Here is a 26702-nt window from a genome sequence, read left to right as displayed (position 1 = left end):
GTAGTTGGAGTAGCTCCTCATTAATAGTTGCACCTGCCTTGGTAAAGGGAAAATGTCTTGTAAGTTTGCAAAACAGTTATGAGTTTAGACTCAAGTTTGTTGCATGCTGTCTCAACCTGTTGTTTCCTTGTCTTAAGCAGAAATCTTCTGACACCATTTAGGAAAAACACTCCTTTGCAGAAGTTTCACTAATAGTTGAAGAATCAGAAATGCAGATCACTCGTGATTTTATCTGTTTTTAAATCTGCAGTTTGTTTTTGCCAAGTTCTCCTGCAAGCAGAAGATGCTATTGCAATTAAATCTTGTGCAGAGCAAGCGTTAAGGGGGATATTTGTTTCCTACATATTAGCTGCAAACTTGATTTTGAGTGGAATGGCAAATAAGTATGAAAATGCAGTGCTGGGATTTCTCATCCTTCCCAGCAGTTTTCATCTTCTAAGTAGATGTAAATGGTAACAACATAAACTAGAACTGGATGAAGTGCTCTTCTTGTATGCAAAATCAGAAGTGCACGCTGTAAACGCCAAATTTTTCAAATATTTGGTAAGGAGGCTATTTGTATTTTGCTTTTTCACCATCTCTCAAGCTTCACGGTAAGAGCAGGAGACTCCTTTTCTAAGCCTCTTGCAGAATAGGAAACATCCTTGATTACTCCACACTAACTTGCTAGTGAGTAGCTCTGCTGAAGTAAATGAGTATCATGTCTTCTCTGTAAACATTTGAAAAGAATGAGATCTTCAAAAGGGAAGTCTGAATTTTGTGCCTTTCTGGCCCTAGGTAAATGCAGGTTGCTAAGGTGCTTTGAATTAGCATAACATTAAAATGTCAAGCCTCTGTCTTCTCAGGGGAAGACCGAATTGAAAGGAAATTTTCCAGTTTGTGCTGGATATGCAAATTTTCCAACAATTTCCTTATTGCTTTAAGAGGCTACTAATAGAAGCATTTAATATATGCTATAAATAAGCCTAAAAATTCCTGTCTCCACAGTTCCAGATTTGCTTTTGAGTTCCTTTGCCGTGAGTAGTTCTCCAGGAACACTTAAGTTTTCTAGAAAAGGGGTGGTCGTGTTTTATATTCTATGGAAGTTGAACCAACAACCTGCAGATGTATTAGAGAAGTTAAACTTGATCTGGATTTCACAGAAATAAACCCATCTTGCTACTTTTTAAAGTGTCTTTTAAAATAGCTTTAAATACTGAAATAGCTTTAAATACTGTTCCAGTCCTGGAACTGATTTTTATTGCAGCAGCTTTCTCATGTCTTTGCAGCATTGTCTTTGCGCACTAATGAGGGAAGAAGTGACAACATCTTTAATCTGTTGTTTGAATGTCAGGTGTTAATGTTTTTAGCAAACCTAAATGATTTATCGGTGGACAGTCATCTTTCCTGGGAGACTACTGCTGAGATGCCAGCAAGGCACACTTTTTTTAGTGTATTTGTTGACTTTAATGTTTATGAAAGTCAAGCTAGCTGTCTTTCTTCAGAAGCAGAAGCTTTGTAGGAATATGTCATCCATCCCAAAACCACGCCCTTAGTAACAGCATGTGCACTTAACCATACAGGACTGTTCTACCTGAGAAACTGCAAATATAAATCACCTCATATTAACGGGCTGTTTACCTGGAACGTAAGTGTGATGCTCTGAAGCAATTCCAGCTGTTTCTCTTGGGTTTTGTAGTATTTTTGGAGTAAAACTGAACTGTTGCACAAGTGTCTGGATTAGGTAAGACACCTTTAGCTTTCCCCCAGCCCTCCATCTCAAACTAGTTTTGAAGCTTTCAAATCACAGGAGTGATCAGTAACTGGTTGTGGATATGGCAATGAAATGTTTGTGTAAGTAGTTGATAAAGGTTTGTCTTTTGGAGGTGATGTCAAAAAGGACACTTGCTTTACTTGAGAATAAAGTTTCTGAGATGGTTCAGTACCTGACAAGCTCTCTTGGTTAGATGATTTCCATGAAGTAGGAGCAAACCAAACGTTGAGGAAATTAATGATTTGTAGTCCCCTGCTCCTTTGTAGCAAGGTCACCTCTGAGGTCTACCTTATTCTTTTGCTCATAAAGTCGTAGGTTTGTTCTCTCTTCTTTTTGAGCAAATTAGGTAGTTATAAAAAGTTTGCCTGTTTTTTCTTCAGCTATAAGTACCCTGTAGGTAACTTCAAAAAATATGTACAGCTTTTTGCTTTTGCTATTATTACAGTTATTAATTTATATCAAACTATTCAGTTGGTTTCTTCAGTAAAAGTTATACAGAAGGTTCATTTTAATTGAACTAGGAAAGCTTATGGTGATGGTCGATACATAAAATACTGTAGACTTATATATCAGTAAATGAAGGATGGTGGTTAACCAACCTATGACTTATGGAGTGGTGTTCCTATAGCTAAAGTGCTGTCTTATCTGCATGTTCAGGATATAGCTCATCCTTGTACAACAGCTCAGCATTGCATAAATGCTTGTAAGGGCACCAGAGTTGATGTGGCAGTTTTGTGTTTAATTTTCTTCTAACCAAGAAGCCAGTTAGTTACACTTCGTTAGAAGGACCGTGTGATTAAAGCACCTTTATGGGCTTGCTTTATTCTACCCAAATGGAAGTTACCCACTGGATTCAAAGAGTAGCATGCAACTTGCAGCTTGGTAGTTTGGATTGTGGAAAATGTGTATCTGGTATCCCACCAGTTTAACAAGTGAGGGAAATAAATAACTACACAGAGAAATAGATTCGTTCTGTTTCCATCATAAATACAAAAGTGTGCACACTGTATCCTCTCTTACCCTGTTATTCTGGAGCTTGTTTTTCTGACTTTTAGCAAAATGAGCTTATCTTTTTAGGAGGATTCTTTGTTACTTGCCGGTTAGTATCTTGATGATTCAATTACTGTGTTACAAGACATTGCCATAGGCTTGAGCAGTGAATCAAGTGTGCACTTTTTCATAGCTTATCATACTGGCTGAATGCAATCGAGCATAATCTCTTTTGTGCTTTCAAAATCATTGTGTTGGCAACACCAGGCACTCATCAGCAATTCTGCTGCTAATTTATCCTTCAGTTACTTCTTGGTGTTTGGTTCTGTAAAAATGATAGAGCCTATCCTGGGCTTGCAGTGGTTGCTAGTGAATGAGTCTTGGCTAATTCAGAGTTCTTTGGTCACACCGTTTATCTGACAGTCTTTGGGTCAGATTCTGATAATACTTGTTTGTCTAGAATACAGTCAGTTTTAAATATCCAATGACAAGAACTAAAAACCAGTGCTAAATGTGGCTTTAGAGAGAAGTACCAGTGCATTTTTTTTCGTTATAGGTCATTCTCTAGAGAGCTGGCAGTGTCATCAATTAGATGCTTTCAGCAGGGAGTTTAGAGTTACCACGTCAACAGTCACTGGCTACATCTAAGTCCATGAAAGTGGACTTGATTCGTGACACATGTTATGGTCCACTTAACTGTGATAATAAATAAGCTTCAAGGAAAGCCTCTAGGTAAACTGGAAACTTCACCCCTTTTCTTCCTTGAAATCACTGCCCGGTGCAGAAACTGGGAGGCAGACTTTCACTGTCTGGAGAAACTGTGTCTTACGACTTTGAGACAGGACTTAACAAAAATTATTCAGTCAAATGGCAACCATCGCTGCGTTCTCTTTTTAATCTGGAAGGCCTTACTTGTGATAGGTTTACCCAAGAGATTTCTGTTTGTTTAAAGCTACAGAAATCTTTTGGCTAATATATTTTGCTTTTTGAATGAAGTGGGCTAAAAGTGCCTAGAGGTAGCTAAAGCATCTAGGGTAACAAATGGTAACTGGTTACACCACCACAGTTCCATATGCCTAGTGTCCTGGCACTCCATCACTTCGTGTATCCTTGCTTTAAAGACAGTATTTTGGCTCATCTCCAGGCATATGTTGTGAGGTCATGAGGCAGACTGTAATCTCCCCAAAATTCTTCTGACCTCAGTAGTAATTCAGCAACAAGAATTGCTGGACATGCTTTCCAACAAGCTTTTTGGGATGAAATTCTAACTTTCTGTTGCATGATAAGCTTTCCTTCCATAGAAAGGATGACCTCTGTCCAAAAAAACTTAAAATCTGATTTAGGTAAGGGAGATATTTTAATGGAATTATTTTTCTTCACAGGAGTCTGTAACAGACTACACTACACCTTCTTCTCATCCTAACACAGTGGCTACTAGCAGTACAAAAATGGAGGAGACTTTGGTGACGAACGTAAGTCTATTGTAGTGATCGACTTGACTTGGAAGACAAGAAAATATTTTTGCACTTCTTTAAAGCACAAAATACTGCCTTCAGTAAACAAGTCACTAGAGTTTCTTTCATGATAACTAGCTGTGCACTATCCAGTAATCTTACTCTGAAGGACAGTTGGTTCATTTAATATCTGTTCTGGAATTCTTCAGATATTTCCTTATTTTGTGAACTACCACTATAAGCTGAAGAGCACAAAGTGGAAAACATCTAGGGACAATTAAAAACAAAAAAAAAGAAAAAAGATGAACATAATCAGTGTGTTCCCAGCAGCAGTTGGGACTTGAACCTGGTATAAGTAGCAAAGGTCTGTAGGTGAGTTTGAAGAAAGGCTTTTGAAAACAAAGCTGTTTTGAACTGTAGCCTGAAATCACAGTGCTTGCATGTAAAGGGAGCAGCTTAATGGTTTTTGAAAGCATACGGCAGGATTTAAACTGTTCGATTACTACAGAGATGATATCTGCAGTCCTCACAAAGCCGATGATGCTGGCTGTGTGTGTGTGCTGTACCAATTGAGAGGACCAGCTGGATTGTGTGTTGTAGCGGAGTCAAGCTTGTCCTGAGCTTGCTGGTACCAGGCTAGGGACTTGGCTGTTGTTATTTTTGTTGTTTGGGTAGCAGGAATATAATTAGCTAAGCATTGAGTCGCTTGTTGTTTGGGGGAAGGAAGAATCAATAGTAGAATCTCAAGATTTTACAAATATGTCTTGTGAATTCCATCTAAGAAATGCTTTTAAGCCTACTGCAGCATCCTTTAATGCGGTTTTGAAGCAATATTGGTTGAACTTACTCTTCTGCTGGATTTTCTGGTGTTGTTGTGGTTTGTGCTTTTGGTGGTTAGTGTAGAAGATTGAATTCTTTTGTGTAAATGGTGTTAGTGTGTGCTCCATTGTGGCAGGTTGGAGTTGGATTTGCAATGCAGGATATAGGGGCTTCTGGCCACAAAGGATCTGTGCTATCACCTGCTTCAGAGCTTCAGTATCTGTGTCTTTTGGATTAGCCTCATCTCATCAATAGGTGGAATTCTGTTAGCTGTGCTCTTTGAGTGGAGAAGGAACTGATCAGAAGGAGTGGATTGGCCACTGCAGTGTTTTTGATGCATTCCATTTAGAACATCAAGGAAATCCATCAGTGTTTTCTTCCATACAGATAGAAATAGCTTTCTGTCAAGTTTATTTCCCTGAGTTTGACATCTTTCATCTTTTGAAAGAGAAAATAACTGAATTCAGTTATTGGATGACAAATCTGTTTTGGTTTGTTTCATGGTCCTGTGACTTTGAAGATTTGTAGCTTCCTCTGTTCAGAAACTGCATCTTCGAACTTAGAGGTCACCAAACCCCGTGTACTGTACTGGTACGGAAGGGGCCAAACTTGGCTTGGGAAGAATTTTTGCATACCAGGAAAGTAAAATGGTGCTTCAAAGTAAATCCCAAAGCAGCTAATTGGTATTTGTTTATGCAGAAGACGAGGATGCTTCAGAACCCTAGTCTTGAGTCTCTTTTAAAGAGAGATAAGAAGCATCTCAGCACCTGCTGAACAGCGTCTTCCCACCTACTAAATTTTCACCTTATTTTATCAAAACCTCCCTGCCAAATGCTCAAGCCTTGAAGAAGTTGTAGCTCACTTTATAAAGCTTGAGCTTTGCTTTTCTGGGGCTTTCATAATAGACGTAGTTAGAATGTGATGTGTGTTGCCTGCCTTTCAGGTGCCCCTGCCCCACACCCTTCCCCTCCCTAGGAGGGAGACTCTACAACAGAGCTCCAGCCTAACTCCAGTTTCTCCCGCTACCGTCGACCTCACCCTCAAGGTATGTACCACATCCCTCTAAGGGTTGTTTTCTTGCATGCAGGGGAAAGTTAATGGAGAACTTGCTGGTAAACCTTTTTTTAGAGCCTTCCTTTGTTTCCTCTGCTGAACTGCTTTTGCATATAAACGGATGGCTGAAACACAAGACTGTATCAAAGGATGCATTTAAATTCTAAATTTCTAACCCCATTTTGCATTAACACTTGGCATCAACCGATCTTGGCTCCCACTGCCCTGAAAAAGGATCCTAGCATTTTAGCGTTGTACCATAGTGCTCATGACAAACCATCGGAATCTGATTTATTTTTACTTTTTGGTGTGTGTGGCATAAAGAAAGTTGCTCAGTTTGGTATTAAAGGCTACAAAGAGTTGCTTGGTAAGCCAAGCTTGACTTTCTTAGCTGTAAGATTTTGGTGCAGTGATACTCTGTTTTGAGTTGGATGGCTGAATAATGCAATGTAGGTGGCGTGTTGGTGACTGAAAGGCAGTTTGATCAGCTAGTCAGAACATGCTTTGTTGTGTTGTAAATGTTCCGTTGTTTTCTGCTCTTCAGTGTAGAGCAAGTGTGGAGAATATCTTGAGTAGCATTTTCCTGTTCTGATGGATTTCGGATTGTGTGCATTGTATAACTCACTAACATAGTATTGGTCTCTAGCTTTGCTACCGTATCTTTAGAAGTGTTTGGTCTTTGGGTGTGTTAGGTCTGCTTTGTGACTGTGACTGCAGGTGACTGAACTAGTAGAAAGAAACATTGCTGCTTCTAGTGTTGAGAGTGACGTTTGAAGTTAGTTGCTCTAAATTTAAACCAAAAAAAAAGCTGAGAACAGGGATTGGGTGCAGAACTAACACTTTGGAGAAATTTACTTGTCAATCCTGGTGAGACTTAAGTCTTGCCAGCATGGTTTGACAGCTGCTTGCTCACGTTCTCTATGGGTGATAGTTATTAATGATCTTGTGTTGAATCTTTGCTTTTCTTTTGTTAACACCTTTTTTCCTGGGGAAAAAAATGTAACCACTAAAACAATAGACATCCAGGCCAGCAAAATGGGGAAAGGGCTGGAGAGGGAAGAGTAAATTAACAAGAATATCTGATTTTCTTTTTGCATTCTTGTGTAACAAATTACCATAATCTGACTTTCTGGCACCTGAAAGTATTTTTCTGAAATAGCAGTTTCGAACTGGTTAGCAGCTGGATTCCTACATGATACAGGTAGGAACATTACAGCGGCACGATCCCACAAAGAATGTGATGCTGCTCAGCTACAGAGCAGACTGCTCTGCTCATTTGTATTTTGTGGTGTCAGTGGTTTTATTCGTTTCTCAGTGGATGATAAATCTTGGATGTGTGATAACAGAATATATTGAAGATAGATGTTTTAAGGCTACCTTGAAGTACTTTCTGATCAAAAGCTGAACAGAAATGCATTTAAAATCAGCTTTGACTCAGTGTTCCTTACTCCAGCTACTGGAACACTGCCTCCTTCTTGTAACTGTTGAAGGCAACAAGCTTGTTTTGAAGCACGCTGACACTATCGCTTCCAGAAAAGGCCTTCTGGCCCAGGCAGAGCAGAGCTGCTCTTTTTCTCCTTGTATTTGATATAATCCTTGCTTTTAAAAGGTACTTCTGGAGCAACAGAAAGCAAAGCATTCCTTTCCCTCTTTTAGAAGAGCAAAGTCTCTAAGCTCTGCCTCCAGAAAGGGATAACCCTCTCTCATATCCTCTTTTTTCCATCCCCTATCACAGAAAGCTGTCTGTGAGGAGGCTCAGATGAGGAACAGCCAAAATTGTTCCAACTATTTCACATCATTCTGCAAGGGTGTAGGTGTAAGGTGCTCATCTGAGAAAGCTTGTTGAGCACTGTTTTCCTTGCACCAACTTTACTAAAGACACCTTTACTAAGGTAGACATCCTGAAAGCACTTACCTGCTGCTGCTTTTGCTAGTTAGGACACTGAGAAAAATAAAGTCCAAAGCCATCTCAAACTGAACTGCCTGGCTCTCTTTGTGTTCCAGAGCTCAATCTAAAATTCCTGTGTAGGCACCAGAGTCTGGCATCTTTTGGCTTTCTTTTGCCAGTCACCTAAACATTGGTTTACATAAGGATATTTATGTAACCATTTTTCTCCAGTTAACTTCTTGTGCAGTGACTACTGGAGCATTAATGTGACGTGAATGGCCCTGATGGGTCAACAGTGAAGCAGCAGCCTCAAGTAGCCATGATCTCCAACCTGTGTTCTCCTCTTCCCATAACTGAGCAGCAAAATCACACAACTTTCCACAGCCTCGCTTACTGTAGAGCTTCTTACTCTTTCATATGTGGTCTGTAGATGGTGCTGCATAAGCACTTCTAGAATACCAGTCTCTCTTGCATCCTTTTACAGTTTAAGAAGTTAGAGACTAAGGAGCTCTCTAAAGGAAAAGCTATTTGAAAGCTTGATAAATTTGAAATTTGAAACTTGAATAATTGGTAGGGGTATGGAATGACCTGGGATCTTGCTACTGTTTAGGTTTGGAAGGCAAAATTCAGTGTGTAGACTCCAGCTTTTTTGCTATTACTAGTTTCTCCAGGACATCATGAAACTTGATGAACATAGGAGAAGCTTCTATGTATTCTTTATTCAGATGTCCACAGATATTTTCCTCACTTCTCTTCATACCAGTGTGGTATGAGACCATTATTCTGTCTTACCAGAAGCTTTTGTTGTGTTCAGAAAGGAGCCTCTAGTCTTACCTGTGCTCCACTTTATGCAAAATCCTTTCCTTTTCCATTTTGAAGTTTGCCTTGTCCACAAGAATCAGAACCAATTTGGAGGAGAGTGTTGTGATGGGGAAACTGAGTATGAGTACATGATTGCTGGGTACGATGGTCTCAAAAATGAAAATAGGTGATTTATTTCCAAGTGATTTAATGTGCAACAAAGTTTCTCTCCTTCCCCTTTTCCTCTTGTGAGGAATAGAGAGCTTAGCTTCTTTCTGTATGGACATGTATTGACCACGTTACCCACTTCTTTGCGTATTGCTCTGCTTTTTTATCACGCCTGAAGCATCTAGCCAAATAACATAAATTGTGTTTGGTCTGTCCAGACTGTGCTTAGTGCATTTAAATCTGGATAGTTGAAAGTGTGACTTGAAGAGTCTGTAAGTCCCAGTTAGGGCACTCTACTGATCAAGGCAGCAAGGGCAGATTTGTTGGTAAGGGTGTATTTGCCCCTTTACAGATACCTTTAAAGACAGCGTCTGACCTTAAGAAGCTCACAGTACTCTACATGAGGGATTACTGCCTCTGGCATCCAGCTCTGCTCACACAAACTTTCCATTTCAAGGGAGGAGGACAGTTGGAGGTTGTAGGGATGTCCATGGGCTGTGTTTGAGCACTTAAATTAGCGGGTGTGGTCTGAACATTAATATTTCCTTTTCACTAGTCCATCAAAAGTGTCCCAGTTCAAAGATACAGCATTGTGCATCTATTCTAGCAATAATTAGGTTGTTGGCTGCAATAAAGCAACGGTTCCTTCCACTTTCGGTGGAAGAGAATTGTGTACAAAATATTAACTGGAAGTTCCACCTTCCTTGCTGTGCAAGAATTAAATTCATTATTACAGAAATAGAGGAGTGTGAAGCGTCTATAGTGCTAATGTAAAGCAGTATGCACAAGCTGTGTCAGCTCACGATCGCATTTTGAACGGCAGTTGCTTTGGAAATCTGACCTTGACTGCTGTCGGGTGTACTGAAGTGTACATTAGGTATTTTTGGTGGTAACACAAAAGGGATGACATAGCAAGAAAGTAAGGAGCTGCTTCATTTAAAAGACCCAATACTTGTAAGTAGAGGACTTACGGAAATATCTGGATTCTTTTGTACCTTTCTTTAGCTTCCCATGCCTTTTGCTCTCCATGTCAAACAAAACCAAGCCAAATTAGAGTGCGTGAATTCTCTTTTGAGTATTGAATGTTAAGATCATGAACTCTGCACGTGTGCAGTTGGAACAGATAAGAAGCTCCAACTTCAGGCCATATGCTTTCTGCATGAACAGAGTTGCACGATTATGATGACTTTTAAGAGGCTCGCATGAAGCCTGAGTTGCCTTTTGAACTAAAAATAACTGTTAAAAGTTGAAGACTGGCTGGTTGAACTTCCTAATAGATGAGGAAATTTGTTTTCTTTTTAAATAGATGGAGTCTGCACGCAAAGCATGGGAGAATTCCCCAAACATGGGGGAGAAGAGTTCACCAGTGACATCAGCAGCGTCTCCCATAGCTGGTGGCAGCAGCAGCAGCAGTAGCAGCAGCAACACTGGGCCAAACAGTGGTACTTACAGCTCCTTCTCTAGTGCATCGATGCCTCCTATTCCTGTAGCCTCAGTTACACCAACAACTTCACTATCAGGTACTGGGTGTCCAGATTGCAATATCGTGTTGTATTGTTCTTTGGTTATGTGTTTCAAGAGACTAGATTCCCACCACATTTAATGTACAAGACTTCTGTCAGCTTTGCAAGCATGAAATGTCAGCTCTGAACTATAGCTTCCCAAATACCTCTTAATTAACAAGGAGATCCTTCCCCTGATTCACTTCAATCAGCTGAAAAGAATATGGAGAGGATATCTCTGTTTGTGCTATTTATGTGGACTTGAAAGAGGAGGTGAACTTCTCCTCTTGGCTGACTTAATGGTTTCATTTTGTTCATCTGAACAAAGGGAGGGAAATAAATTTATTTTTTTTCTTTCTAAGCAGCTGGTAGTTCTGACAGCCACTCACTTCCAGCAGACAGCTTCAAATTTTTGTCACTTCATCCAGCCAGTTACAGTATTACTTTTCATTTGTGCTCTTACTTTCAGACTTGAGGCTTCAACAGCTCATAGCAGATCTCCCTTGTACTGGGGAGAGCAAGTGTCTGACTGCTCTCCACAAGCAGTGCTCATTCCCATCTTGGTTCTTTGCAGCAAATGAAAGATGCTGGATCCAATTAAATCTTCACAACTAGGAATATTAGAGTATATGTCAACACCTCAACTGAAATGCTTTAAAAATAACTTTCTTTGGAGCCAGACTCTCAACCATGAGAGTCACAGCCGCTGTACGTTGCGATATTTTGTTGGATAATTGACCAAGATGTCTACTTTGGTACTTCTAAGTCCTCCTGTGCTTGAGAAGGGAGAAGTAACTTAAAAGAATTATTCTCCCTGTCCATCTTGATGTGAAATGGCTGCATTAGGTTTCAGTGTTCTTTACTAGTAGCACCTATGCTTGCATAGCTGTCCCCAAACTGACCACCAGAAGACGAGGGTTTGGAATGTCTTCAGCTGTTTTACAATACACCTCTTGTTTCTCTTCTTGTAGGAGCTGGAACATACACAACCTCTTCACTGAGTACAAAGACTGCAAGCACCTCAGACCCTCCCAACATATGTAAAGTGAAACCACAGCAGTTGCAGACAAGCAGCTTAGCTTCTGCAAGTCACTTTTCCCAGCTGAGCTGCATGCCATCCCTCATCGCCCAGCAACAGCAAAGTCCTCAGGTCTACGTGTCTCAGTCTGCAGCAGGTAATAGCGTTCAGCTGAGAAGCAGTGTGGTTGCTTTATTGGAGTTACAAAGCTAGAGAAATTAATTTAATTCTAGTTTTATCTGCAGTAAGGACAGAATGATGGGCAGCATTTTGTGAGCAAATATTCACTAATTGTCTTAATCTAAATAGGCAAGTGTCTTATCAGTATAATGATAATGCCATGTTGTTAGTTTATTGAGGAAAGTAAGTTTGCATCTCTTGATGCATCATTTTTTGTCTCAATTTCAAATCAATATTCAAGACCAAGAATGACTTCGTCTTGATGACTTTATTAAAGTGCCACGATAGCTTATAAGCATGGCTTTTTTCTTTAAAGAAAGTTCTACATATAATTAACCTAAATTACATGACTTCAGAGCTTGTTCTTCCCTTTCCATCACCAAAGTGCCTGTTCTTGCCAGAATCTGCTGTTTTGTCCCTTAAGAAATTCATGGGACTGAAGATGTATATGCAAGACTGATAGATTCTGGGGATGAATAGATACCAAAGAAAAGATACCACGGCTTATTATGCAGCTGTTCAGTTCTGTTTCTTATCCCAGTCTCTCTGGTAGTTGTCACACTGGGAAGTACTGACAGTGGCTGCATCTCTAAATCTTGATGAAAACCTGTTTAGCAGAGAAATGTTTGGAAACATACTAATTGTATTCCTCTTCCTGAGGTACTGCAGCTCAAATTCCAGCATTTTATATGGATACAAGTCACTTATTCAACACCCAGCATGCACGTTTGGCACCACCTTCTCTGGCCCAACAGCAAGGCTTTCAACCAGGGCTTTCTCAGGTATTTGGAGATTTTTATTTTTTTTCCTTCTCTCCTTATCTACATTGACTTTAAGGCTCTACAAATGAGCAAATGGGGGCAGGCAAGAGTGGGACTGAAGACTGCGAAAATGAGATCATACCTGTCATTGCTATTTCGTACTGATGCATTCAGGTTGTTTGATCTCTACTGCTCCTCTGATTGAAAACAATTGTCATAAAATTTGAGAGAATAAGTTTTCACTCACAGTGTACCTCATGTAAAAGTGCGTGTTCGTATGAGGTGTTATGGTACAAAGTTGTATGGATCTTGTGCAGTTGTTTTGTACCCAGATCTAAATGATTGGTTCAGGTTCTCCTGGTTATTTTCACCAAAAGCATAAAGCACAACATGGAAGGATTTTTTGGAACAGGTGCAATACTTGGCTCTCCATGCAACCTTGAGGTTTTAAATTCTTCTGTTTACTTTTAAAGATGTTACACAAATCCTGGCACACATGTGACTGTAGTTTTTCTACATGACTTTTATCCTGAGATATTTAATGGTTTCTTCTTTCTGCAGCCCGCTTCAGTTCAGCAGATCCCCATCCCCATTTATGCACCTCTGCAAGGACAGCATCAAGCTCAGCTGAGTTTAGGAGCAGCACCAGCTGTGTCACAAGCCCAAGAATTGTTCAACTCCTCCTTGCAACCTTATAGGTAAGTAGCACATGTAAATTTATTTCCTTTTGGGGTGGCAGAATTTATAGAAGTTGCTTCCCTGCAGACTTGTGTCTTGTGTTCAATAGGTACCTCATCTTCCTGTCTTCCCCAAAATCTTTCATCTGTTCATCTGCCTGAAAACTGTATGCCAAGTGGGTAGTCTGCATCTGCAGATATAGTTGAAAAATTGTGGTTCAAAAATCATGCCAGAGATTTGTATCTCTGGAAAAACAAGCTAAAAAGCTGGAAACATCTTCAGTCTTCCATACTAAGAGAACTGGGGGGAAAAAAAAGTCTGACTCCTTAATTCAGTATTTTGTGTTTGTTGTTTTCTGATCAAACCAACCCTGGAGTCTAGAAATGCTTTGAAATCATAATATGAACCCCACAGGTAAGGTAGGGTGGGGGAAATTTCATTCCAGATGCGCAGGGGATAGGAGATTACATTTTAGAACAAATGTGTCCTGTTTGCTACAGGAAATGATAATAAGACCAGTATATCTCAAGTGGCATTGAATCTGTCTGCATACAAATCAGCATACAGAGAAATTTCCAAAGTGTCCTTGTTGTTCCTACCAGAAATTATTCATAGTGGTATTCTGACAAACGTTAGTTTCACTTTAATTACTTTTGCAAAGAAACTTCTCAGAGGTTTTTGCAAGTGCATGTAGAACAGCCTCCTTGTTGTGATGCAGAAGGCTGAATCCAAACAATGTGGACTCAGCAGGGGTTTAACTGACTACACGTGTATCCTGAATCCTTTAATCTGTAAGTCAGTCCTCTCTGTCCTGAGCACTTTCTGTGCTTTTTGTACTGGAGGAATCCATTTCTCCAGATGCAGTGTTCTGCGTATCTAGAGTCTGATAGAGTGTATGTGGCTTTAGGGTTTATCAGATCAACAAGTGTTATATAGCCATAGTGTTTTCTGTCTGGTACTACAGGCTTGGCTGGCTGACCATTGTTTGGAAGACTTTGTGCTTGACTGACTTTGTTGGACCAAATATTGTCTGTCCTTTCATAGCTGACAAAAAAATGTTACAAACAGTTGGCTAGTTGCAGAAACACAATCAGTCTGGCACGCAGTCCAGATTAAATAAATGCTTCTGGCTGATCTGGTCATGCATACACCAGTATCAGTGGACTTTGGGGTTGTGCTGATAGTAAGAGGACTAATACCTTTCCCACATCTTTAAAGGTGCAGACGGTTTTAGGGTTTAAATAAAAAGCTTAGTCATTTTTCATGTGGGCTTTAGTAGCATCTATTATTCTGTTGTGTGCAGAATAACTAGAAAATCTACCCTTCTCAAGTGAAAATCTGGATAATCTGGTGTTCTAATTCTGTTTCAGCAATATAACCCATGTTCTTAAATTTTTGGTGGCTGTTGATCTCTGTTTTCATTTTTATACTTAATGCTCCAATCTCTTGCAGGTCCCAGCAAGCTTTTATGCAAAGTGGTTTGTCTCAGCCATCACCAGTAGTTCTGTCTGGTACGGCCTTACACAACTTCCCAACAGTGCAACACCAGGAGCTTGCGAAGGCACAGTCAAGCCTGGCATTTCAACAGACTTCTAACACACAACCTATTCCTATCTTATATGAACATCAACTTAGTCAAGCTTCAGGACTGGGAGGCTCTCAGCTTATTGATACACACATCCTGCAGGTAGGAAATACTCCAAAATGCTGAAGTTCTGCAGTGGTTTGATACAGATAATACAACAACCAAGTATTGGCTAGCTTGGGATAAGCCTACCTCTTCTGTAATAATTATATAACAGTCAAGGAGGCAGAAAATGTGAAACACTTGGAAGAGAATGTGCTTTCAATTTCATAAAGGTGTATTAGAATAATCTCTGGAGTGAAGATTCCTCTCCAGAATAGAGGAATCTTTGCACTTCTATCACTGTTGGAGCTTCTGGTTTGATATCTTTTATTGTAGGTGACAAAGGGCTACCACTTGCTAACGATGTGCTTTATTATGAGCTGTTGTAAGTGTTCTTAAAGTAATGGTGTCTTTCACTCTTCCTAGGCCAGAGCTACACTCACCCAGGCTTCAAATCTGTATTCTGGGCAAGTTCAACAGCCTGGCCAGAGCAATTTCTACAACACTGCACAGTCTCCCAGTGCTCTCCAGCAGGTAAACTATGGCATGGTAAATTTCCTAAATTGTATTCTTCTTAAAAGCATGTTGTTGATGGGTTGGGGGGACGTGGGGGTAGAATCTTTAATTCTTCTAAACTGCGAGGGTTAAAAATTGAGAGCAGAAAAGAGCTACTGCAAAAATGAGTTAGTGGGAATTTGAATGGCCTGCAAGTTCATACTGATCATTTGTCTCTCACCTCCTTCTCTTAAATAGTTCACTTTCCAGTGACAGGCAAAGATTTAGTTGGTTCAGTGCTGTTGCTAATTGGTTGAGGTGTATGGAGTCCTTATGGGAGCAGGTATCATGGTGGAGAGAGCCAAGTAAACTAAAGGTGTTTTATGTAGCTTAATTGTTAACACCAAGTTTCACTTGAAAAGTCAGAGCTGCCACATGTCAGTGAGATGAAATATATAGGAAAAAAAAAAAAGGTCGGGAGATAGATGATCATACCAGCAAATAGGACAGCCAAGTCAGTAACTACATCAGGAGGTTTGTAAAATAACTCAGATCGTGGTAAGTTCTTGGCGTTCTTTTGTGAAAGTTCTGTTAGTTTGCAATGTGCAAGCATTCTGTTGTATTTACAGCATGCTGTCTAGTGGCTTCCTGGTTCAAGTTTTGATTTTAAGTGGCTTTTTAAAAACAAAGCTTGCAGTGGGCTGGCTTATTACAGTAGCCTACTTCATACATGTGAAAAGTTGCCAAGACAAATATTGAGAAAAGTCTTCAAAAATTGGGTCTCAACTGTTGAGACTATAGCATAAAGTATTAAGGACCTTTTAGAAGGGTTAATGGTTTTAATGTGTTCAAGTATGGCTGTTGTTATACTTTTAATCTGTTATAATTCAGAGCAGAATCTTGCTAAGTTTTCTCCTCATCTGGAGAATGTCATATGTTCTTGTAGTCACGCAGTGTAATTTTGCAAGTTTGGGATTAATGGTCAAACTAGGAAAAGCAAGAATTCCTGCTAGTCAGTTCACTGTTATGGTATTTTCACATGCTTATCACTACCATTCTGTGATGTTTGCAGCCCACAGCATTCCCTGTTAATGCAGACAAGTGAGAGGCAACTGTTTTTTTGTTTTTTAAAGCTTGGGAACGCTGGCTGTTGGGACTCCTGGAAAGTAAAATCTAGCTGTGATCCCAAACAGTGTCCTTCTGATGACTAAAATTATTTGAAGTTTAAAAGAAGGGGGGGGGAGAAGGGAAGCTGGCTGTTTCATTCTACTTTTATTTCCTGAAATGAATTATATTTACTTACACAATGGGATTTCCTTGCATGGCTGATGTTGCAGTTAGGAGTTAAATGTTAACTTTTTCTGAAATGCAAAGACCATAGATGATCTTGAAGGCCCCTTTCAACCCAAACCATCCTATGAGTCATTAAGCCATTCACCCTGACTAGAACTAAAATCATAGAGCTAGTAAAGAAAGTTAAATAATGACCCTTGTGTATATGTTACTGGTGATTCTGTATGTTTTTCCCCCCCAGGTGACGGTACCTTTACCAGGATCACAGCTTTCTTTGCCCAACTTCGGATCTACAGCACAGCCACTTATTGCTCTGCCCCAGTCTTTGCAACCACCACTGCAGCACACACCACCACAAGCGCCAGCTCAAAATCTAAGCAGACCTGCACAAGTAACCCAGCCTTTCAGAGGATTAATCCCAGCAGGAACTCAACACAGCATGATAGCTGCAACTGGAAAGGTGATAACATGCATAAATCTACAATACAAAAAATAATGTAAAGCTCTGTGCTGTTTTGTAGAACCAGCATGGCAACCTGTGTTTGACTCTTGCACCATCTAAAAACCTTCCTTGACCTTAAAAGTTTGGGAGAGGAAAATAGGAAAGCCAGCTGAGATTAGTCCCTTAGTGACCGGCTCTGTGCATCTTGTGAAGGTTTAGCTAGGTTTATTTAGTGGCTGGCTTGCTGCTAGTCCATTTGCACTGTAAGAATACTTAGTTTGGTAATGACTTTGTGGACTAGCAGGGTACTTTATTCGTGTAGGATGCCACATAGAAGGTAATACAGAAACCATTGTTAGAGCGGCAGACAAACAGCGTTACAATGTCAGGGCTGGTTTCTGCTTCTGTCAATGTTTTTCTGGTCTCATACTGGAGCAAATTGCCAGATTTCACTTGTGCTTCCAAACTACCAAATGCATTGACTTCATCTGTAATGCTGCCACCTACTGCGTGGATTTTTTTCTACCATATACCTGTTGTGCTATCAAATAAGGGAGTGCTTGAGGCTTAGGGCAGATCTCATCTTCACTAACACTGTCGTGTCCTCCAGGTTGATTGATGAGTGTCCCAGAAAATTCCAGTCAGGTAGCTGTGGTGAAAAACGTTGCAAGAGAAGCTTATGCAGCCATGTGTAGATAACTCTAGAAAACTCCCTTCTACATTTGTAAGGACACTAAAATTTTTCTGTCCTGAGCTAGAATCCAAGAGTGAATGTCAAGGAATGAAATATTTCTGATGCAGCAAACTGGCTTCCATTCACATGGTCTCTTATCTTAGATGGAATTACAGATCTGTAGGGTTTGGGGATTTTTGGATAATGTACAACACAGTGCACTTGCAATGCACTTCAGGTGGCCCTGGTTGATAATACTGAACATGAACACTGCTAAGCTTTCTGTCAGATTAGCAAGGTCTTTTCCTGGAGCAGGACGTAATCTATCTCTGGAGCTGCCCCTGAAATTCTTAAGAGGTTGTGGCCTAGATTTTAGGGTGCTTTAGAACATAAAGCAACCCTGCAGTCCCAATGTTTTACAGCTGTGATAAGAAAAATCTATCTCAGGAATTAATTCCACATTTTGGACAGTAATGGCAACCAGAATTCTAGATCAGATGGATCAAGTTTTCATGTTGTCACCCACCAACAGAGTGATTTTTGCACCGTGTAGTTTTCTAGCTTCATAGGTTCTGGCCAAAAGTCTTCCACCTTCATAATTTTTGAGCCTATCTTCCAAGCAGCAGCTTGTTTCTAGCTATAGTTGTCAGGGGAAAATAGCTGTGGTTGCCTCAACAAGAAATGAGGGAAAGCTACAGTGGAATGGGGATTTTCCCTTAGGTAGCTTTGCTGCCTTGCATTAAGGGTTCCATCATGTTCTGCTAAAGGCAGTCAACAATAAATCAAGTAAAAATTAGTTGTTTTGCCATTATGCTTCATAGCTGTGTGGGGAAAGACACTGTTCCAGAGACTCATTTATTCTGTTGATTGTATTTGCAAAATAATGTGTGAAATGGATTGCTTCATTTAGAGTCTGGAGATTTTTCATGTGAATGACTTCCATTTTTGCTGTGCTTTTGTTTTGTTATAGAACTGCCTTGTTTTATGGCACTCTTTCCTTCAGCATTTTTTCAGGATAGTTTCTAAATATTTTAATGTGGTATCTGTGGTGAGGAAATTTCAACCCTGAAACGTTTTAATTTTTCTTTGCTCCTACTGAATTAACATGTTGATTGCTGTGCTTTTCAGATATCAGAAATGGACCTGAAGGCATTTGGGGGTGGTATTGATGTTAAACCTGGAACGCCACCAGTTACTGGTAGAAGTACTACGCCAACCTCCAGTCCCTTCCGGTAAATCTCTTTTTAAGCTCAAAATTCCTTGAAATCACATCTAGGAAACTTAATTGTATGTGAGCAGCCAATTCTGAAAGGTCTGGGGAGAGGTACTACTAATGTAAAATACAACGCTTAATCTTAGCTTAAAAGGAGCACTGCAGTAGGTGATCAGATCTGCTATGCTTAGCTAGAATAAAATAGTTGTGAAATAAGATCTTAAAAATATCTTATGAATTACATGGAACTGAACAAGTCAACTAAAAATGACCTGGAAAACACAGAAGTGAGCAAGGAAGAAGTACGTTGGGGTAAAACGGAAGACTGTTAATCTTCCATGAGAGTAATCTTAATTGCAGTGCTTAGAGTAAGGAAAAAAAAAAGCACACTTCAAGGCTTACACCTCAGAGAGCAGTAGTTGTGGCAGCAGTTCTGTTACAGATCTTGCACTGATTGTTAGTTTTCTAAGCTTTTCACAAGAGAAATTAGTAGGCTACTGGCAGGTTTAGTTGATTAATTAACAGAATTTTCCTGATATGCAGAGTGCACTTGCTGGTGAATTTATTGGGATGTTTGTGGGTGAAGTTATGAGTAGGCTGAAAGAACTTAAAAATGGAACTCTGGTACTAGATAATTCTTGAAAATTGTACTCCTATGCACAGTAATTGTATTTGGTGGCTTTCACTGTGGCAAGCTGAAAGTGGTCCAGGCTTTCCTAGTGAAGTAGAAATTAGTTTGAACTCCTACATGCAGTCCTGATGTCTTGCCTGCAATACTTCACCTAAGAAAAAAGTAAAGGGATAAAGAATAAGAAATACTTGAATTCACAAGCTAGCCAGCATTTAGAACAATTGATTTGATGGTATATATCTTAAAAATTCTGTGTGAGATGTCTCTTCCCTTAACAACTGAAGCAAGGCTTACCATAAGCCTTTGGTTTTTAGTGTGGAGGTGCTGGGAAGGTGCAGAAAAACGTAAAAGCTCAAAAGTCGAAAGTAAAAACTAAACAGAAATGTCTGTAAGCTTACAAAATGTGTGCATTGAGTTTAGCTGGCTTCCTTGTCACTGTTGCCCTGCTGCTCATTTTACATTGAGTAAAAATGTGTTGCCCACATGCTGTGCGTGAGACCTCTGCAAATCGGTCGCCATTTCTTAAAGAAGGCTTTTCCGCCTTTGTTCACCTCCATCCCCCAAGCTGCATTTCTAGTTAAGTTATAACTAAAGACAGATGCGTCCTTTCCTTGAGAGCAGTGTGATTCTGACTGACATTTTTCTTTTCTTTAGGGCCAGTTCTACAAGTCCAAACAACCAGTCCAATAAAATGAACAGCATTGTCTACCAGAAGCAGTTTCAGTCTGCAGCTGCTGCCGTGAGGATGACACAGCCATTTCCTGCACAGTTTGCACCACAGGTAGGCAACTGGTGGCTTCTTACAAACAAATCTGTTTCTCTGTGTCACTAGTGACTTTGCAGCTTAGCTGTGTTCCCTCAGGTTTTATCAGGGGGAGATGCAAAATGAAATTCTTTAAATGAAGGAAAAAATAAATGCATAAGGAAATTGATCTCAAGATCAAGGCAAAAAAAATCTGATCTTGTTACCTAGTACAGATTTTGTGGTGTGTTTAATTTCGAGAGTTCTGTGCATGCTGAGGAATCCATTAGAGGTTGTGAATGATGTCAGTTATTTTGCTGGCTTCTCCACACGGTTGTATTGCACCTCATTCCTGCAAAAGCAGGTCATTTGGTTGGGGAAGGGGAGAAGTTTTGTGCCTCAGAAGGGTCCCGGTGCACATCTTAAATGTTAAAAGACAAAGTAGGTTTGTGGGTGTCTGTCTGAGATGCAGCTCTGAAGTATTCTTGGAACAGTTCAGGTTGGAAAGGATCCCTGGAGATCACACAGTTGGGCCTCCTGCTCAAAGCAGGGCTGATTGCAAAGGGTTTGACTTGCATCTAGCTTTCCAGGGAGCACGGCTCTACAAGGGTGATGCCTCCCTGCTGGAGGTGACTGGAGGCAGGCTGCTGATTTTTTTGGTGTTGGGAGTGTTTGACTGCAGGACTGAGGATTTGTTTTTTGGATTGCAACTAGCAGAAACTACCTAGACTTCTCAGGACTACCTTTCACTGCTACTCCTCTGCTGCCTTGTCTGTGTCTTGTCCCTTATTACTTGCTGTTTCTAAGCTGTCAGTGGTACTTGAAGGCACAGCAGCACTACAGTGCTGTTTTTCTGGAGCTCAAGTGTGGCTTTTCAACGTAAAAGCCTATTTTCTTGACATCAGTTTGACAGCAGAGCAGGCAATTTTTTCCCCTTTAAAATAACGCCAACGTGCAATCTAGTTGGCAGTTTTCTACTTGCTAAATGTCTCTTTTTGTTGTTTTTCCCCCACTTAGATCCTCTCTCAGCCTAACCTGCTCCCTCCATTGGTAAGAGCCCCATATACTAACACCTTCCCAGCGCCTGTTCAGAGGCTGCCAGTAGCACTGCCTAGTCAGATGCCGTCTCAGATGATCACAGGCCTTATGAGCCACCCTCGTTTACCGCATGTGGCCAGAGGTCTTTGTGGATCAGTGTCTGGAGCCAGAGGCAATCAGGCCCAGGCTGCGGTGAAGGCTGAACAAGACATGAAGGTTAGTATTTGACCTGCAGTGCTGTTAACACCAGTTCAGTCTTGACAGCTTGTAGGGCAGGAATGTGTCTGCAAATCATGTCTTAATTAAAATGCCTCTGGACCCAAAGCCAGTAGCCGGGCCTTCAGCAGCTGAACACAGATCTTCTCCACGCCTTGTTTGGTTTTTGTGTTTTCGTTTTTAATTTTTCATTAATTGGAACTTGAGGCTAAAAAAAATGTAGGGAGCTTCTTCTCTGAAGTGATCTTGTTGGGGAATGGTTGTGAAGCAGCCACTGCTGCTGAAGGCAATCTGACAGTTACTTCTCAGGAGCCTGGATTTTTGAATGAGCAGTGAAGCCTATGAACTTGACTGCTAGCTGTCATTTCACATATCCCCCAGCTCTGAGCAGCAGCATGAACCCTCCTGTCCCAGCCAGCCTTGCTTCTAGGTTATTCTGCTAATTCACTTCCTGGTGGCTTGCAATGCCCATGACAATTCTCTCCAGCAGAACACAGGAACATGAACACCCCACAGAAGAGGTGGCTGCATTTCAGTAGCAGGTGATGAGTCGTGTAACTTGTTAGAGCACTTTGGGACCCTTCATGATGAGGCCAGCTCTTCTTACCGAGGCGGAGAGTGCAGGACAGGGAGTCTGCTTAGGGACCCTGTTGTATACGTAGCTCATCTACCTGTTTTCTGCAGACTATGCTGCTCGTGAGGATAGGTGGTGCTCCCTCACCTACTGTCATGTGCCATGACCCGTGTGCTGAGGTATACAAGCCAAAGAGCATGCTTTTCCTGATGAGGTCTGGTTGTAGCAGAATTGATTGCCCCTTTAGATAGGCCAAATCTCCAGGATTTGTTTTCTTCCCCCAGTTTATGCTAGCTGGAGGCCTAACAGCTGATGCTTAGTGTGTTGTCTTGAGTCTGTATTGCAAATTGAGTCTAACTTGTCACAGCAAATACAGACGTGCAGTCCTGGTTTTCTGAATCTCCCTGCAAGCACTGTTCAGAAGAATGTAAGTTATTCTGTCACGCTTGGGTGCCTGTGATCAAATCACCCAGCTTTCTAGCCCTAACCTCAGGGGATGTCTGAAATTACACAGGGGATTTCAGGTGTCTGTCTGGCTCCAGTAAAATCAGACTGTTGTTGCAGTTCATCACGTCACGGTTCACAGATTTTTGTTCTGTTACTAGTTTAGCTTCTTGAGACAACTGCACAGTATTGAAACCAAGACCTCTTGTTCCAGGCTTTTGCTACTTTTTCTCCCTAGCTTTCTGTAAAATGCATAAAATACTGATCAAGAGGTGCATGGAGGCTTAGTGTCTGTATCATGGTTGGGGTTCCTTGCATAAGATAGGTCTTTGTAGTGTTAAAAAGGCATTTGACAGCAGTGGGCCTTGTAGCACCGCTTCCAGAAGGCTGGACTCTTCGTGCAGCTCCTGCTTTGCCCGAGTCTGGGCAGGAGAACCAAGTGCTTGCTCTGAAGCCCCTGGTGTGCCCGGTGCTGCACTGACAAGTGAAAGGCACAGTGCACGACTGCAGCTGAAACACTTGGTCACAAAGGCTGAGCTTAGAGGGTACGAGTCGAGGTTAGCAGTAGGATCCCGGGGAGGGATTTGGAGGAAGCCAGGCAATAGTTTGTGCTTCCCAGAATGAGTGCCCGCCTCGAGCTGGAGGCTTCAGCCTTCAGCTGAGGGTTCAGCTCCACGTGGCACAATCCTGAGTCAGGTTCAGTTGAGTTAGCACTGCAGACTCCAGAGTTTGGCTGAGCAACAAGGGAAATTTGGGGTGCTCAGATGAGATTCTGCTGCCGTCATCCAGCCCCTGCATTCAGGAAGCCCAGAGCAGGGGGCAGGAGAAACAACAGGTAGCCTGGCCCTCAGTGCCTGCGTAGCTGGGGCAGTGTCGGGGTCACGCAGCGTGCAGAGACGTGTTCTGGTCGTGTCTGACACTTACTGTGGGGCGAAGCTTCAGTTTGAGCCCACTGTGGGCTGTTTGTACTTTTAGGTTTTGTAATGCTAGTTAGCTGCATAAGAAGGTGTTAGGTGGTGCTTGAAATTTGTCTTTGGTCCTCTCCTTCTGGGGGTGAGGATTATAAAGAGCCAGGGAAGCCTAGGCACGATGTTACCTCCTGCTGAGGAGCCGAGTGCCCAGATGTGGTAGCATCTGGGAAGCAACTGGATGGATGTGCCTTTGTGGCAAAGTCTGCCCAACGCGGTCAGTCCTTGCATTTAGGATTTACTTTTGTGAAGTCACTTTTATTCCTGTGCCATCTCTTCAGTAAATATATTTTCTCCCTTTCTTAAGGCAAAACAGAGAGCAGAGGTACTTCAGTCCACCCAGAGATTCTTTTCTGAGCAGCAGCAGCAGAGCAAACCGATAGGAGGCAAAGCACAAAAAGTGGACGAGAACGGGAGCAAACCCTCCGAGGCAATTGCTGACTCTTCAGGAGTCTGCCAAGACAAAACAGAGGAAAAGCCTACCCCCGCACCTGCTGCAGCAACAAAACCTGTTAGAACTGGACCAATCAAACCTCAGGCAATCAAAACCGAAGAAACAAAATCTTAGAGGCTGTATTTCCTTGGAGGTGGGGGAAGAGGGGAGGGCGGGTGAGGTGACAGCAGCATGAATTTGTAGCCCGAAGGGGGAGACAGCAGTTTTCTCTCCCCGCAGGGCTCTAAACAACACAAAGGGACGTAGAAGCTAGCGGCAGTTATGGATTTAAACTGCTGCTTATCCAGCTCAGCTTCTAGGTTCTTTGGTCTTTTATCTTCTCTGACAGCACGAAGGCTGCTTTTGGTAGTGTGTGTGCACGTTTTACACGTGTGCACGGGTTTTGGCTTACACACCTGTGTGCTTCCCAAACCGGGACCTGCAGAATAGCACAGCAGGGAAGCAGGTGGTTGGGGAGTTACGTTCCTAGCTGACAAGACGAATACTCTTATTTTCTTCTGATCTTCAGCTGCTATTTATCTTCTTACAAACCCGTGAGTATGAGAACATGCAGATCTGAAGATGGTGCTGGGCCAAGTAATGTGTGTTAAGTTTTTAGCGACTTAAAAAGCTCCTAGCTTGTAATAAGCAGAGGGATTCACGTAGCTGGCAAAGCTGCCCTTCCCGTGTGACGCCTAATGTAATATAACACAAAGGGTAACCCTGATGCTGAATTTCCCTCTGAAGGCAGTGCTTTGCTGGCCGCTGCTTCTTGGATGACAATATACTGTATTTAGATCACAATATGAAAATGCTACTTGGCCACCTGTGTTCTCTACACCCACTACCCCCTCAGTTGTTCACCTCTGGAGCTGAGAAGTTAATTGCATCAATAGTCAGATTTGTTCTGTACACCTCTGTCCGGCTATCTTTATATGAAGCGAGTGATCTTTAAACGGTTTCCAGCTTATGTCTGTATACAGCAATGAGCACTTAGAACTGTGCCACAAGAATAAAAGAAACCTTATCGGATTAAAATGAATTTTATTGAAAAGGTGCATTCTTTATATCAGAGCTGCGTCGCACCACTTCCTTGCCCACAGTGTGCTGGAAAGTAGAATCAAGTCAAATAATGCCTTTTTAATTGTATCCTCTAGTATTATAGCTGTAGGACAGTACTGTATGATACTTCTGTGAATGTAAGATATCCTGTACCTGCTTATGATATGTAGTAGTGACTGTGCTATACTGGAGCTGTTTTTAATAATGTTATTCTAGAGGTTTTTTCCAGACAATGATTGAAAAGCTAATAAAAAGCACCAGGTACCACATCAGTAGCAGAATTTGCTGTTTTTTTCTGGGATTTTTTTTTACTTTTTTTTTTGGAAGGAAGAGTGAGTTGAAAGTCTAATGTGTATAATTTTGTTCAAATGACTGCAGAAGCTGGAGAGGCTGTTGCTGCTATTGATGCCTAGTGAATTGCTATTGGTTATCTTTTTATATAAATATATATATAATTTGAATTTTTGGAAACTTTAGCTGTGATGTCAACTTTGGAAAAAAGTATCCCACTTGTAGTGTGAGTTGGCATTGTACAGAAATTAACAGCCATATTGGTCTAGAAATGTTAAACCTAATTTTTTTTCCATTTGTACAGGGGTAACGCACTGTATTAAATATGTACGGTCTTATTTACATGGGTTTGATTACAGAAACTAATAAAGTATTCTCTAAATAAAGTATCCTGGTAATCTCATGATTAGCTGAGTGCTGCAGGATGCAAGGAGAGCACCTGAACGTCGCGTGTCAAGCGAAGAGTGTATATTACAGCTTGGGAAAGCAGACTTCCAGAGAAAAAGAGTTTGAAACAACTTTTTTGTGTTTCTCTCCCTGTGCTTGCTGCTCCTGACCGCATTCTCCGGTGACAGTCTCATGCCACGGGGCTTCCAGCTAGCTGGTTGCATTCACAGGATCTTACACCTCTGGTGAGCTGCTCGGTGTTAGACTTGTGTTTTGTTTTTCCCTATAGAAGATCTGCTCGTCAGAGGAAACCTGGATGAGCCCAGCTGTTACTCTGATTTCAGCTGGGGATGTTTGGCAGCGTGGGGCTGCTAAAAGCAAGAGGCAGTCGTTTCGTGCAGGGGAAGCAGGCGCAGGCTGTGCCCAAGGAAGCAGGCAGCTTCCTTCTTGTGCTGCTGCTCCTGCTCAAGGCTCCTGAACTGCGCCTTTCCCGCCTCACTGCCACAGGGCCCAGCTGCACCAAAATGGCCAAGCAATGACCACTCACTGCCTTAAATTCAAACTGCACAATTACCAACGTTTTTATTCCTGCTGTGGCCCTAAGCGTGGGGCTTGATGAAGGGCTCGGCACCTTCGCAGCAGCCCCTCAGTCACACAGGTGGAGGCCTCCCAGTGTCCCAGCTTGGGGCTGCCAAGGGGAAGAGCTGGAGGACGGGATCAGGGAGAGAGAGGGTGCTGCTCTCAGCTGGCCACCAGAGGGTACGCTCAGATCATAACCAACCCTTTTCTCTATTTTGGAGTCTCAATGCAGAGAAACAATTTCTGCCTTGGGAAGAGGTGCTGGCTGGCATTATTCCTCCAAGGAATGCGGATGTATGGAAGAAGGTGGCTCTGCGAGCGCTGGTGGGCTGGAAGGGGATGGTCAGGGGGCACCAGAGCCGGAGTTCTGCCCTGCTGAGGTCGGTTCCTGCAGAACTGCAGCGGTTGGGTTAGTTAAAGGTGCTGTAACCTGCAACTGGGGTGATGCATGGGATAAATAACCTCTGAGTAGGTAACCCCACAGGTAAAATGCCCCTCTTATAGGAACCAAACTAGCACAGCTGCAGTA

The 26702-nt window shown here is 41.7% G+C and overlaps 1 protein-coding gene across 5 annotated transcripts in view; it reads left to right on the top strand.

The window, feature by feature from the left end:
• The window catches only part of PRRC2C (proline rich coiled-coil 2C), a 70330-nt gene extending 44737 nt beyond the window's left edge, over nt 1-25593 (top strand). For 2 of the 5 annotated variants that reach the window (XM_083847671.1, XM_083847670.1), the window contains 13 exons: nt 4126-4215; nt 5960-6061; nt 10233-10446; nt 11400-11603; nt 12287-12408; nt 12949-13085; nt 14518-14752; nt 15119-15241; nt 16722-16940; nt 18724-18827; nt 20094-20220; nt 21199-21435; nt 23729-25593. In XM_083847671.1, coding sequence (XP_083703797.1) covers nt 4126-4215; nt 5960-6061; nt 10233-10446; nt 11400-11603; nt 12287-12408; nt 12949-13085; nt 14518-14752; nt 15119-15241; nt 16722-16940; nt 18724-18827; nt 20094-20220; nt 21199-21435; nt 23729-23989 — 2175 coding nt within the window. In that variant the 3' untranslated portion in view covers nt 23990-25593. The remainder of the gene's footprint in view (nt 1-4125; nt 4216-5959; nt 6062-10232; nt 10447-11399; nt 11604-12286; nt 12409-12948; nt 13086-14517; nt 14753-15118; nt 15242-16721; nt 16941-18723; nt 18828-20093; nt 20221-21198; nt 21436-23728) is intronic. The other 3 variants (XM_083847673.1, XM_083847672.1, XM_083847674.1) reach the window with 3 other exon arrangements.
• Nucleotides 25594-26702: the final 1109 nt, after the last annotated feature.

The sequence above is a fragment of the Anser anser genome, assembly GCF_964211835.1.
Source record: "Anser anser genome assembly, chromosome: 8".
NCBI lineage: Eukaryota > Metazoa > Chordata > Aves > Anseriformes > Anatidae > Anser > Anser anser.
This window is presented reverse-complemented; position numbering and strand designations above follow the sequence as displayed.